General features: G+C 42.7%; 1 protein-coding gene across 2 annotated transcripts in view; it reads left to right on the top strand.

Moving 5' to 3' along the window:
- Window positions 1-315: 315 nt before the first annotated feature.
- The window catches only part of LOC137652504 (SOSS complex subunit C homolog), a 70,063-nt gene continuing 57,055 nt past the window's right edge, over window positions 316-13,323 (top strand). Inside the window, exon 1 of one of the 2 annotated variants that reach the window (XM_068385953.1) lies at window positions 316-419. In XM_068385953.1, the coding sequence (XP_068242054.1) occupies window positions 395-419 (25 nt within the window). In that variant the 5' untranslated portion in view covers window positions 316-394. Of the gene's footprint in view, window positions 423-13,323 lie in introns of both variants that reach the window. The other variant, XM_068385952.1, reaches the window with a different exon arrangement.

Genomic DNA, 13,323 nt, shown 5'->3' on the forward strand with positions numbered 1-13,323 from the left:
TGTTTGGCAAAATAGGAAACACCCATTTCTACTTATAGGTTTATTTTTAAGCAGTAATGGACGTGGATTAGTTATCATTGTTAATTTGAATATATTAAATTATGTCTGCTCATAATTTTGAGTAGTACCATAATGCTTACTTTTATCTAACCTTTCATTATTCTTTGACTGGTTCTTGTACTGTTTTATCCTTTCCTCCACATCATGTTTAATACTTCTTTTTTCTTATCCATATTTGTTTCAATAAATAAAAACAATCTTACTATTTTCTTCAGGTCTTCATGCCCTTAATTATATGTACAAATTGAGAGAAGATGAAGCGCTGTCCACTTTGTTTACAATTTCTGGACGTCGCCGTCGTCAATCTGATCATTCTGATGTTTATAAATAGATAATGGCATCTCAGTCCAATAACAGAGGTGGTATGATTTTTATGTTAATTGTGACTAATTTTTAAGAATTAGTTTAAGAACATTATATTTAATTTACGTAGATTAAGGTGTGGATAATTTAACAACGCTACCAGTCATCTCGGTCCATGGTAGACTAAATTTGACGGTACATATACGATTCTATAATTTCTAGCCAAATTCACGTACCATATATTTTTCCTATTCACTTTCTTATGTTTTGGAACCTTTGTAATTCGCAGGAACAGACTGAAAAACCCCATTTTACCAGGGAAGCACATATGCACACCGCCTAACCTAAGGTTCTCCACCTAACCTAACCTAGGAGTCATATCCTTACTTAGTTACCAGGGGACTACGCTCCACTCCAGCCCCCCCCCCCCCCCCTGACTCCCATGAAGAGCCTTTGTATATCAGCAGCCAGTTCCTCTCACGTGCATAGAAAATGGACACCAACTAACTTAAACTTCCCCCACTTAACCTAACCTACATGCCGTGTCCTTGCTTACTTAACTATCGGGTGGCTAACGGCCCCCTGCGACCCTCCTTACAATGCAGTATTCTTAGTTGGCCATCATCATGCATACAGGTGGCTGCTATCATACATACACCCCCTCCCATATTCTTAGCTTACCCTGAATTTAGGAACTACATTCACCACTGTTTTATCCATAACTGACCATAAATATTGGGGCAAACCACCTGTTCATAAGTTTTTCTTATTAACACAATTATGGGGGACCCCCAGAGGGAAAACCAGCTTTTGGGTGGGGGAAAAACACTAAAAACAAGTGATTTACTGCAATTGGAATGGTCCAAAATGCATAATAAAAGCCAGATAACCAGTTGGAAAAATATGTGATTCATATACAGTGATGCCTCAGGATACGAAAGTAATGCGTTCAGGATACGGTTTCGTATCCCGAGTCGCGTTTTACATGTAAATAGCCTAATCCATTCCAAGCCTTACAAAAAGTCACCTTTTCTTTCATAAACACGCTAAACTGTAGTAATAAACATGCAATGCAGCCATTTCAATCATTCAATAATTAACCCAACTGTTAAAAACAGCCTAATCCATTCCAGAAACCACCATGAGATTATTCAATAGTGTAGTTATAGCCCAGTTATCCCCTCCAAGCCCCAAGAAAACGGTCCATTTTCTTTACTACTGTATAAAAGTTACGGTACTGTATGTAAAGCATTTGGATCAGTGAAAGTGTGTTGTTACCTGTACACCTAAATTAAGTGTTGATACCCTGAAAGAAAAGGTACTGTACTCTCGGCAACGAGTTGGGATCTTGTAAGCTTTTCGTATCCTGAAAATTTTTTCGTATACTGGGGTATAAAAATCTTTGTATCGCTTTTCGTATCCTGAATTTTTCAATATTTAATTTAGCCGGTGATTATAATAGCTGCAACTCTGTTGCTCGACAGAAAAAATCTACGTAAAAATTCGCCAGCGATCGCTACACAGGTAGGGGGTGTACTCAACAGCGCCATCTGTCGTTCAAATACCCAGTACTCATTGTAAACAAAGAACTCAATTTTCTCTCTGTCGGGCTACCGGCAAGACCTACTAATTCGCTGTTGCTAACTGGATTTGTTTTCACAACTATTTGGTGAAGTACACTATTCTAGTTTTGAGCTTTCGCTATGCAGGTGTTTTATCTTCATCTTAAAACTTGAACTCGTTTTGGATAGATTTAATTATGGTGACAAAGAGAGTATGGACTTTCTTTCACTTTTAAATGGCCGACCCTTCCCTTAGACGGAAGTGTGTTTAGGCTTTTAGTAATTATCTTATCACGTTATAGATTTTCCTCTATATTTTATATCTCTCCGCCTTTATTAGGCCTCTTCGATTAACTTTCCATTTTTTATAAACATATAAAAATAAATTTTAATTTGTTTATATAACGTACTTAAAAAGGCAGAGCCTGAGAGTAGGCGGTCCTAACTTGGAAACCGAAGTTAATCAACGTTGAGCCCTTTATATCGTCTTTAGCTTTTAAAGAGCTAAGGTTTTAAAACTTTTTAAATGTAATATTTTATGAAAGAATTTCTTTGATAGTCTTCGTACTGTTTTCAAAGATGAACTAACGTTTAGTTTTTTATGCTACGCAGTTGTTGACGTTCAGGACGTTCAACATGCGCTCTATCGTTACGATAGAGAGAGAGTGTATCACGGTTTCACTTTGCAGTAAGAGTAAATCGATTCTGACGTTTTGTTCATTCTTTCTTAGCTTAAATGTTTTAAATTCTAATTTAAAGGAACTTTTTATTCGAAAAACCTTTCAGTTTTTTCCTTTAGTTAAATAAAAATTTTTTTTGACGATATATAATTGGGCTCTTCTCTTAGGTGCGAAATCAAGAGAGAAAGAGAGAGAGAGAGATAGAGACAGAGGGAGAGAGAGGAGAGAAAACGTTCCGTTCAAGCGGGTAACGTTGTTCTCGTGTTACTCACGTCCCTAGTCGCTGTACGGGGAGGAAGGATAAAACGTTTTTAGGTTTTTATTCTCGTCCCCAGGCTATGTGCGGTGAGAGATTGAAAACGTAGTTATATGAACTAGTGTTTAGTCTCTTTACCAGCCACTGATTTTTCTTTTTATCTTAAAATATGTTTTCTGTTTTTTGCTGGTATTATGAGCTTGCATTATACGACTAATTTCGCAATTACTACCTTTTAATGAAGGGTAGAATTGCGTGTTTCAGGTAGAAATTAGTGCAAAACAGAAAATCGAAGTTATAAAGTGATATGCGCAAAGTGTTACAGTGTTGCGTCCGAGGCGCAAAGTGTTACAGTGTTGCGTCCGAGGGTTCGTCTGTTCGTGCCTGTCGTTCACCTAGTCCGGGACCTCTTACAAGCTCCCAAGCCCAGGGGAGAAGTAATGTCAAACGACTTATGGGTTCGAGAGGCCTTGACCAACGAACAGACGTTTTCCCTCTATGGTATCGGGTGTATCTTACCAAGATCTCCCCTACCATAAGACGAGAGAGACGTTGTTTCTCCTCGCCATGCGTAGGCTTTTCGCATAAGAAACCTGTCACAAGGTTTCGAAGCCCTTAAGCGAAAGTCAGTCCTTTCAGGACAGGTCCAGCGTCCTGGTTACAGCCATTAGGACAGCTCTGACCCTATGCAGTCATCGGATAACTGCTCGCCGCCTAACAAAAGCGTAACACAGACTCCGAGAGTCTTTTTTTGTAGGCAAAGTGTTGCGGTCACAGACGTTACCCTCGTCTATTACCACAACCATTTCCGTTGATCCTTAAGGGGTTGTATGGCAAAACATGCAGTATATGCTTGCCTCCCTTATGGAAGACTATTCTGCCGATTAGTCCGTTGAGTCTAGCCGTTTATCTCATCGATATCCTGGCTTTCAGCCAACCTAACGTTCCTTTGTGCTTACTGTTGACGTTGGCGTAGCTTAGTCACGCCAGTCAGGTTGTTTAGAACCACACTCGATGCGGTCTCGTGTGGTTTTTCAGCCGCATTTGGACGTTAGGCCACTTGCTGATGCTCCTGTTGACGTTCAAGACGTTCACTAACAATCGGAGTTGACTTGTTTTGACGCTGTGCGTCAACCTCCGCATTCTAGAGTTGTTTTGACTGCTCAGTCTAGGCAGTCAAAGCAGTCTCGAGTGGACGCTGTGCGTCCTCACGCACCTGTTGTGGTTGACAGTTCAGTTGTTGACAGTTCACAGACTGTCAAGCAGTTACATGACGTTGCGTTCTGGTCCGCTACTAATGCACCAGTGAGAGACTCAGCTTTTATCGGACAAGGTTCCTGTAGATGAGGAAGTTGCTGTTCTCCCTCCTACTGATATTCCCTTGAGGACTCTGTCAGATGGAGAGGAGCCTAAAGCTGCTTAGCCTCCTATGGACTTTAATTAAATCATGATGATTTTTTTTAAGGATCTTCGTCCGGATCTTTTTGTAACTGCTGCTCCTCGTTCGCCTAAACGTCAGAGCTTACACTAGGCCTAGCTACTTCGAAGCCGTTGTTTTTAAGCTAGTGCTCTCTCGCTCTCCTAGAGAGCGTTACGTTGGCTAGGCGACTGGTTTTTCACCAGGAGGAGTTTGGGGGATACAGCCTTTGCTTTCCCTTCTTTTAAACTGGTTTATAGAACGAGAGTCTGATATGACACGAGAGAAGTTCTTGGCTTGGGAGTTCATGCCTCTGCCCAGATAGACTTCTCAATTCTGGTAGACTCTCCCTGGCGCCTAGCCAGGAGACGCTCCAAGTTGTTTACAGGTCAACTTCACAGCTGTTGTCGAGCCTTTGAAGTTTTGCTGTACTATTATGTCACGCATAACAAGGCTTTCAGGGATGGTAAACGGTTCCGCCTCAGTCGCTAACCCCGTCTGTTGCCACACCTTCTCCCGTAGACCCTAAATGGGCTTTGCTGCAAGACATGCAGTCCAAACTTGCGTCCTTGATAGAGGACTTAAATGCGGAGAAGAACCTTCTGGCCAACAACCTTCCAACCGGTCGGTTGTGCGCCCTGTTGACGCTGAGGTAACCTACTCGCGTCTGCCAGTTGAGGTGGTTCCTCCACCGATGCGACCCAGTGTGGGTTGCCAGCCGCACGTTGACGTTAAGCGATGCTCGGAGGTGGTTGTTGACGTTCAGGACGTTCAACAACCAGCAGAGGTGACTTGTTTTGACGCAGTGCGTCAACCTCAGCAACCCGGTAGGGTGTTGACTGCACAACCCAGACGGTCTAGACAGTCTCGGGTTGACGCTGTGCTTCCTCGCGCACCCATGGTTGTTGACAGTTCACAGACTGTGCAGCAGTTCCATGATATTGCGTCCGGCTCCGTCACGCATCCACCAGTGCGACCGGATTCAGCGAGCCAGACGTTGCCCACTCCGTTGCCGTTTCCTCATCAGTTTCGGATGAGGAACCCTCTGATGAGGACGTTGCTGAACAACAAGACGATCAGCCCCCAGCCCTGCCATCCATCCAGAAGATGCTGAAGAAGGAACGCTGCTCAGTCAGGCTGTGGATGAGTCTGGTAGGGACACTGTCATCCGTGGATCAATTTGTATCACTAGGAAGACTACACCTCCGTCCTCTTCAATACCATCTAGCTTTTCACTGGAAAAAGGACAAGACGCTAGAAGCGGTCTCGATCCCGGTTTCCGAAAAGATAAAGTCTTGTCTGACTTGGTGAAAGGACAATATCAACCTAAGAGAGGGTCTTCCCCTGGCTGTTCAGACTCCCAACCACGTTCTCTTCTCGGACGCATCGGACGTAGGCTGGGGTGCGACATTAGACTGTCGGGAATGCTCGGGAATATGGAACTCGAGTCAAAGGACAATGCATTTCAACTGCAAGGAGCTACTGGCAGTACGTCTGGCCTTGAAAAGCTTCAGGTCTCTCCTTCAAGGCAAAGTGGTGGAGGTGAACTCGGACAACACCACGGCTTTGGCGTACATCTCCAAGCAAGGAGGGACCTACTCTCTGACGTTGTACGAGATCGCAAGGGACCTCCTCACCTGGTCAAAAGGTCTAAACTTATCACTAGTAACGAGGTTCATCCAAGGCAACTTGAATGTCATGGCAGATTGTCTCAGTCGGAAGGGACAAATAATTCCAACAGAATGGACCCTCCACAAGGATGTATGCAAGAGACTTTGGGCCACCTGGGGCCAGCCAACCATAGATCTCTTCGCAACCTCGATGACCAAGAGGCTCCCAATATTTTGCTCACCAATCCCGGACCCAGCAGCAGTTCATATAGATGCCTTTCTCCTAGATTGGTCACATCTAGATCTATATGCATTCCCTCCATTCAAGATTGTCAACAAGGTACTGCAGAAGTTCGCCTCTCACGAAGGGACAAGGTTGACGCTAGTTGCTCCCCTCTGGCCCGCGAGAGAATGGTTCACCGAGGTACTTCGATGGCTAGTAGACGTTCCCAGAACACTTCCCCTAAGGGTGGACCTTCTACGTCAGCCACACGTAAAGAAGGTACACCAAGGCCTCCACGCTCTTCGTCTGACTGCCTTCAGACTATCGAAAGACTCTCGAAAGCTAAAGGCTTTTCGAAGGAGGCAGCCAGAGCGATTGCTAGAGCAAGGAGAACATCCACCCTTAGAGTCTACCAATCGAAGTGGGAAATCTTCCGAAACTGGTGCAAGTCAGTATCCGTATCCTCGACCAGTACCTCTGTAACTCAAAGAGCTGACTTCCTCTTATATCTGAGGAAAGAACGATCTCTTTCAGCTCCCACTATCAAGGGTTACAGAAGCATGTTGGCATCAGTCTTCCGTCACAGAGGCTTAGATCTTTCCAACAATAAAGATCTACAGGACCTCCTTAAGTCTTTTGAGACCACGAAGGAGCGTCGTTTGGTTACACCTGGTTGGAATTTAGACGTGGTACTAAGATTCCTTATGTCAGACAGGTTCGAGCCGCTACAATCAGCCTCCCTGAAAGATCTCACCTTAAAGACTCTTTTCCTGGTATGCTTAGCCACAGCTAAAAGAGTCAGTGAGATTCATGCCTTCAGCAAGAACATCGGATTCTCATCTGAAACGGCTACATGTTCTCTACAACTTGGTTTTCTAGCCAAAAACGAGCTGCCTTCTCGACCTTGGCCAAAATCGTTCGATATTCCAAGCTTATCGTATGGTTGGAAATGAACTAGAAAGAGTCTTATGCCCTGTAAGAGCTCTTAAGTTCTATTTAAAACGAACTAAACCTTTACGAGGCCCGTCTGAAGCTTTATGGTGTTCAGTTAAGAAACCATCTTTGCCTATGTCAAAGAATGCTTTATCCTATTTTATCTGACTGTTAATACGAGAAGCTCATTCCCATCTGAATGAGGAAGACCAAGCTTTGCTGAAGGTAAGGACACACGAAGTTAGAGCTGTCGCAACTTCCGTGGCCTTTAAACAAAATAGATCTCTGCGAAGTATAATCGACGCAACCTATTGGAAAAGCAAGTCAGTGTTCGCGTCTTTTTATCTTAAGGATGTCCAGTCTCTTTACGAGAACTGCTACACTCTGGGACCATTCGTAGCAGCGAGTGCAGTAGTGGGTGAAGGCTCAACCACTACAATTCCCTAATTCCATAACCTTTTTAATCTTTCTCTTGAAATGTTTTTATTGTTGTTTTTGGGTTGTCCGGAAGGCTAAGAAGCCTTTCGCATCCTAGTTGATTTGGCGGGTGGTCAAAGTCATTTCTTGAGAAGCGCCTAGATTAGAGGTTTTGATGAGGTCCTGTTGTATGGGTTGCAACCCTTGATACTTCAGCTCCTAGGGGTCGCTCAGCATCCTAAGAGGATCGCGAGGCTCCGTAAGGAAGACGTACTTAAAAAGGCAGAGTAATTGTTCAAGTCGACTTCCTTACCAGGTACCTATTTATTTTGTTTAGTTATTTTGATAACTTCTAAAATGAAATAAAAATTCTTAGCTCATATGATGTAAACATATTTTGCTGGTCTCTACCCACCCCCCTGGGTGTGAATCAGCTATTATAATCACCGGCTAAGTTAAATATTGAAAAATGTTATTTTGATAATAAAATAAATTTTTGAATATACTTACCCGGTGATTATAAATTAAAGGACCCTCCCTTCCTCCCCAATAGAGACACAGTGGACCGAGGAGAAAATTGAGTTCTTTGTTTACAATGAGTACTGGGTATCTGAACGACAGATGGCGCTGTTGAGTACACCCCCTACCTGTGTAGCGATCGCTGGCGAATTTTTACGTAGAGTTTTTCTGTCGAGCAACAGAGTTGCAGCTATTATAATCACCGGGTAAGTATATTCAAAAATTTATTTTATTATCAAAATAACATTTTTCGTAAGCAGAAACTTTCGTATCCAGAGGTATCACTGTAATTGGCTGGAAGTTAAAGTATCATAATTACCTATACTGTAATTCATATTACTGTACATCCCTCAAATGAATTTTGATCAACCTAGGTTTGTTCTACTTGCAAATACAGTAAACATAATCTCACTGGTCCTCTATTTTGGGAAGTGGTACACGGATGAGGTGCACACACCAATCACGTGGGTCATTATTTCGTTGATAGTTATTACTTTCTGATGAGCAACAATAGCTACTGTACATACTGAACCAAGTGCGTTTTGAACATGAATAATTGAAATGAATGATATTACAGTAAATTTTGAAAGAGATTCAACTTCTCTTTTGTAGAAATTTTCTTGTGACAGTAGTCATGCTGGAACTGATGCGAAGAGGGGAAAAAAATGACTGTTGTAGAATAATTTCCAGATACTTGTGCATAAATATTTAGTCTCTTAATTGGTTAAAAAAAACTGATGGTTTGAAAAAAACACAGAAAGCTCCCAAGGTGACTTAAACCAACGCATGTATTCATCGGTGTCCTAAAGCTAAACAATGGACTTGACTCCAAAATAATGGTGTTCACATTTTAATCGATTGATACATAAGTTGTTATCTCCCAGCCCACTTAATCATAAAGAGAAAAATGCCAAAGTAGCCAGCACCCTTCCATTTTTATAGCCAATTCCAGTTTTGCTATAAATTAATATATCATATATTATCCAATTTTATATAGGCTATTCCTGCTAGTATATTTAGCCTTTGCTAATGGAACCTATGGTAAAGATACAGGTTGGCTGGGCGGTATTGGTACATAAGAGGACAATATTAATTAAGAGTGTCTTTATAACTAGAAAATTACAGGTATCTGACAGTTTTAGTAATCAAAATCATTCAAAGCACCCTAAAATGTACTAGAAACACCTTGTATTTTCTCCTTTAAGATTATTGGTGATACACTTTTACCATGCATCCTGTGAGGACCCCCCCATCGATAGGTATGGATAAAACTGTTTAGGTTAGCTGGAGAATCTTAGGTTAGGTCATATATCTATTTGTCTCCCATGTAAAGCATGAATTTTCAGGTGTAACTTCTTGTGTTTAACATCAGCTTTGTAACTTAAGAAATATAGGTTTCCAAAAGATGTTATTATTAAAATTGTTCAAAACACTCGAGTAATTCTGAAACACTTCATATTTTCTCCAAAGTATTAGTGTTTTTAATTATTTAACTTAGCCGGTGAATATATAATAGCTGCAACTCTGCGGCTCGACAGACAACATACTTAAAAAACTCGCGAGCGATCGCTATGCAGGTTGCGGGTGTGCCCACCAGCGCCAACTGTCGGCCAGATACCACTCTCGAATGTAAACAAAACCTTCAATTCTTCTCTGTCGACGTTGACGACAAGACGTACTTTTACTCGCTGTAGAACCTGGAGTTTTCCCATCATATTTGGTGAAGTACTTTATTTTCAATATTTAACTTAGCCGGTGATTATATAGCTGCAACTCTGTTGCCCGACAGACAACTCTACGGTAAAAACTCGCCAGCGATCGCTACACAGGTTGCGGGTGTGCCCAACAGCGCCATCTGTCGTCCAGATACCCAGTACTCAATGTAAACAAAGACTCAATTTTCTCTCTGTCGAGCTATCGACAAGACGTACTTACTCGCTGTTGCTAAACTGGAGTTTTTTCAATATTAAACTTACCCGATAATCATGTAGCTGTCAACTCCGTTGCCCGACAGAATTCTATGGAGGGATACGCCAGCTATCACAATACTAGAAGGGGGTGTACTTACCAGCGCCACCTGTGGCCAGATACTCAAGTACTTCTTGTTGACACCTCCTCAATTATTCCTCTGTCGTGCTTCCGGCAAGACGTTCTGGGATACGCTATGTTCTTGGAGTATTTTCACGACTTTGGTGAAGTATTTCTCTTTGATTTCGGCTGTCGCTTTACTGGAAACTTCTATATTAGCTTAGTTAGCTTTTGGAATTTATTTGATTAATTATGGTGACGAAGAGAGTATGAACTCTCTTTCACCTTTAAATGGCCGACCCTTCCCTTAGACGGAAGTGTTGGTGTCTAAGAGAGTATAGACTCTCTTTCTTAATTTTGCTTAACAAAAGTTATAGATTTATTTTATATCTCTCCGCCTCTTATAGGCCTCTTCGATTAACTTCCTTTTTTTATAAACTTATTAAAATTAATTTTTATATTTGTTTATATTCGACCTTCCTAATAGTAGGCGGTCTTTTCTTGGTACCGAAGTTAATTAACATTGAGCCCGTCATTTCGGTTTTACCTGTTAACATATTATGCTATTTTAATGTCTTTGAAAGAATTTCTTTGATAGTCTAGTACTGTTTTCAAAGTTGAACTAACGTTTTGTTTTGTCTCTGCAGTTGTTGACGTTCAGAACGTTCAACTTGCGCTCTATCGTTACGATAGAGAAAGAATTTTCACGGTTTCACGTTGTAGTAAGAGTAACCGTGTCTAGCGTTTTGTTCATTCTTTCTTAACTTAATGGTTTTAATCCTAATAAAGGAACTTTTCATTTTGGGAAATATTTCAGTTTTTTCCTTTAACAATAATATGTTTTAACGATATATATGATTGGGCTCTTCTCTCAGGTTCTAAGTCAAGAGAGAGAGAGAGAGAGAGAGATAGAGACGGAGGGAGAAAGAGGAGGATAAACGTTTCATTCAAGCGAGTAACGTTGTTATCGTTTTTGCTCTTCTCCCTAGTCTCTTTAGGGGAAGAAGGTAAACGTTTCTAGAGTGATCTAGTGTTTAGTCTCTTTCCAGCCACTGAATTATTTATCTTTCATTAGATTTTTCTGTTACATTGTAATTCTGTTTTCGCAATTACTAACTTTTGAGAAAGGATAGAATTGCGTGTTTCAGGTACAAACCACTTAAAGTTTCGAGTTCAGTGAAATAAGTGCAAACAGAAAATCAAAGTGATAAGTGATTAGCGCAAAGTGTGTCAGTGTTGTGCGTGAGGGTACTTCTGTGCGCGCCAGTCGTCCTCCCAGTCCGGGACCTCTTGCAAGCTCCCAAGCCCAGGGGAGAAGCAATGTCGAAGGACAAAAGGGTTCAGCAGGCCTTGATCGGCGCACAGAAGTATCCTCGGTGGTTGTGGGCGTGTCTTACCGAGACCGTCACTCCCACCCGCAGACGATTGAGCCCTTATTTTGCTCGTCTGCAGAAGAAATATAGGGGAGAAAACGCTGGTCTCAGGTCTCAAGACCTCTTAAACGTAAATTCCAGACCTATGCCAGACGTACGAAGTTAGAGTTCAACAACCCGGATGCAGTCATTGGGTTAGCTCTGACTCTCCTCAGTCATCAGTTGAATGCACTCCGCCTAAGAGGAGTAAGGTTCTGCCGCAACAGATCTCTGCTGTTAAGGCTTTACCTCAGCAGACCTTAGTGTCTGCCGACCCCTAGTGGACTCTACTACAGTCCATGCAAGCACAGCTTTCGGACTTGATGCGTGAGTGTCGGGCTGAGAGTGTTGCGCCTCCGCCTCCGCCTACACTCCCTCCGCCTGCGCTCGCTCCGCCTGATCGCAGTACCACCTGCCAGGCGTACGATGTTGAGCCACGTTCTGAGTTTGCTGTTCCCAGTGGTGTTCAGCCTCCGCCTTCCTTAAGGCAACCTTTACAATGGGATCAGGAGGATTATACCTCTCTTCCTCCGCCTCCACTTGCTGCTCCACCAGTGATGCAACACTCGGTTGAGGTACAACAACCTCTCCCGTCCATGAGTCAGTCTCCTCAGCTCTCGCTGCAGCGAGCTCAACCCTCCACAAGGCAAGCACCACAACACCTTAGCCTTGCGCCTCAGGAGCCTCAGCTTGCGAGACATTTACCTTGTTCTGCGCAGCCTCTACCTCATCGCGCTCCGCTCACACCACAGGAACTGGAACTTGCTACTCCGCTTCCGCCAACCGCTCAGCAAGCGCAACCCTTGGGTTCAACCACTCATGCTAGGAGTCAGCCTCCTCCACCCATGCGCCTTCCTTCTGCTTGTCTTTTATTCAGCCTTTGCAGACTGAGCCTCAGGTGTTCCCTCAACAGAGTCTTGAAGAGGAAACCACAACTATTGTTGTTCCAGCTCGTTCTGACTCTGCTGTTCAGCATACCTTACCTCCATTTTCAAACCTTATGATAATGGAGGTTATTTGTATTACTTATAAAAATATATTTGTATTCCTTGCAATATATTTTTAACAATATCGCAAAATATGGCAAAAATATGAATCATGAGTTATGAATGTAAGGTAAATATTATGTTGATATTAAAACCCCATGCAAGCATGCATAAAGCACTCTAGCACTGGTCATGGAATTTCTGAGAAATGTTAAACGCCATGCACACGCTCTGCTTACCTTACAGCATGCTCTACATACAGCATGCTCTGCTTACAGCATGCTCTGCTTACTACATGCTCTGCATACAGCATGCTCTGCATTCAGCATGCTCTGCATACAACATGCTCTACATTCAGCATGCTCTGCATACAGCATGCTCTGCATACAACATGCTCTGCATACAGCATGCTCTGCATTCAGCATGCTCTGCATACAACATGCTCTGCATACAGCATGCTCTGCATTCAGCATGCTCTGCATACAACATGCTCTGCATACAGCATACTCTGCATACAACATGCTCTGCATACCTTACCGCATGCTTCTCAGTCACACATCTTTGGTTGTTGCCAACTCACTAGACTGTCAAGCAGTTTCATAACGTTGCCTTCTAGTCTGCTGCTTTTGCACCAGTGAACCCTCACTGAGAGAACTTAGCTTTTCTAGGATATGGTCCCTGTAGATGAGAAAGTTCTTTTCTCCCTCCTTCTGATATTCCCTTGAGGACTCTGTCATTTGGAGGGAGCCTTTAGCTGCATAGCCTCTTATGGACTTTTATTTAAGCATAACATGCTTCCAGGGAAGGTAATGGTTCCACTTCAGTCGCTAATCCCGTCTGTTACCACACCTGCTCCCATAGACCTTGAGCTGTGTTGCAAGACATGCAGTCCAAGCTTAGTCCTTGTTAGAGGATTT

This window comes from Palaemon carinicauda, chromosome 13 (genome assembly GCF_036898095.1).
Source record: "Palaemon carinicauda isolate YSFRI2023 chromosome 13, ASM3689809v2, whole genome shotgun sequence".
In the NCBI taxonomy this organism is placed as follows: domain Eukaryota; kingdom Metazoa; phylum Arthropoda; class Malacostraca; order Decapoda; family Palaemonidae; genus Palaemon; species Palaemon carinicauda.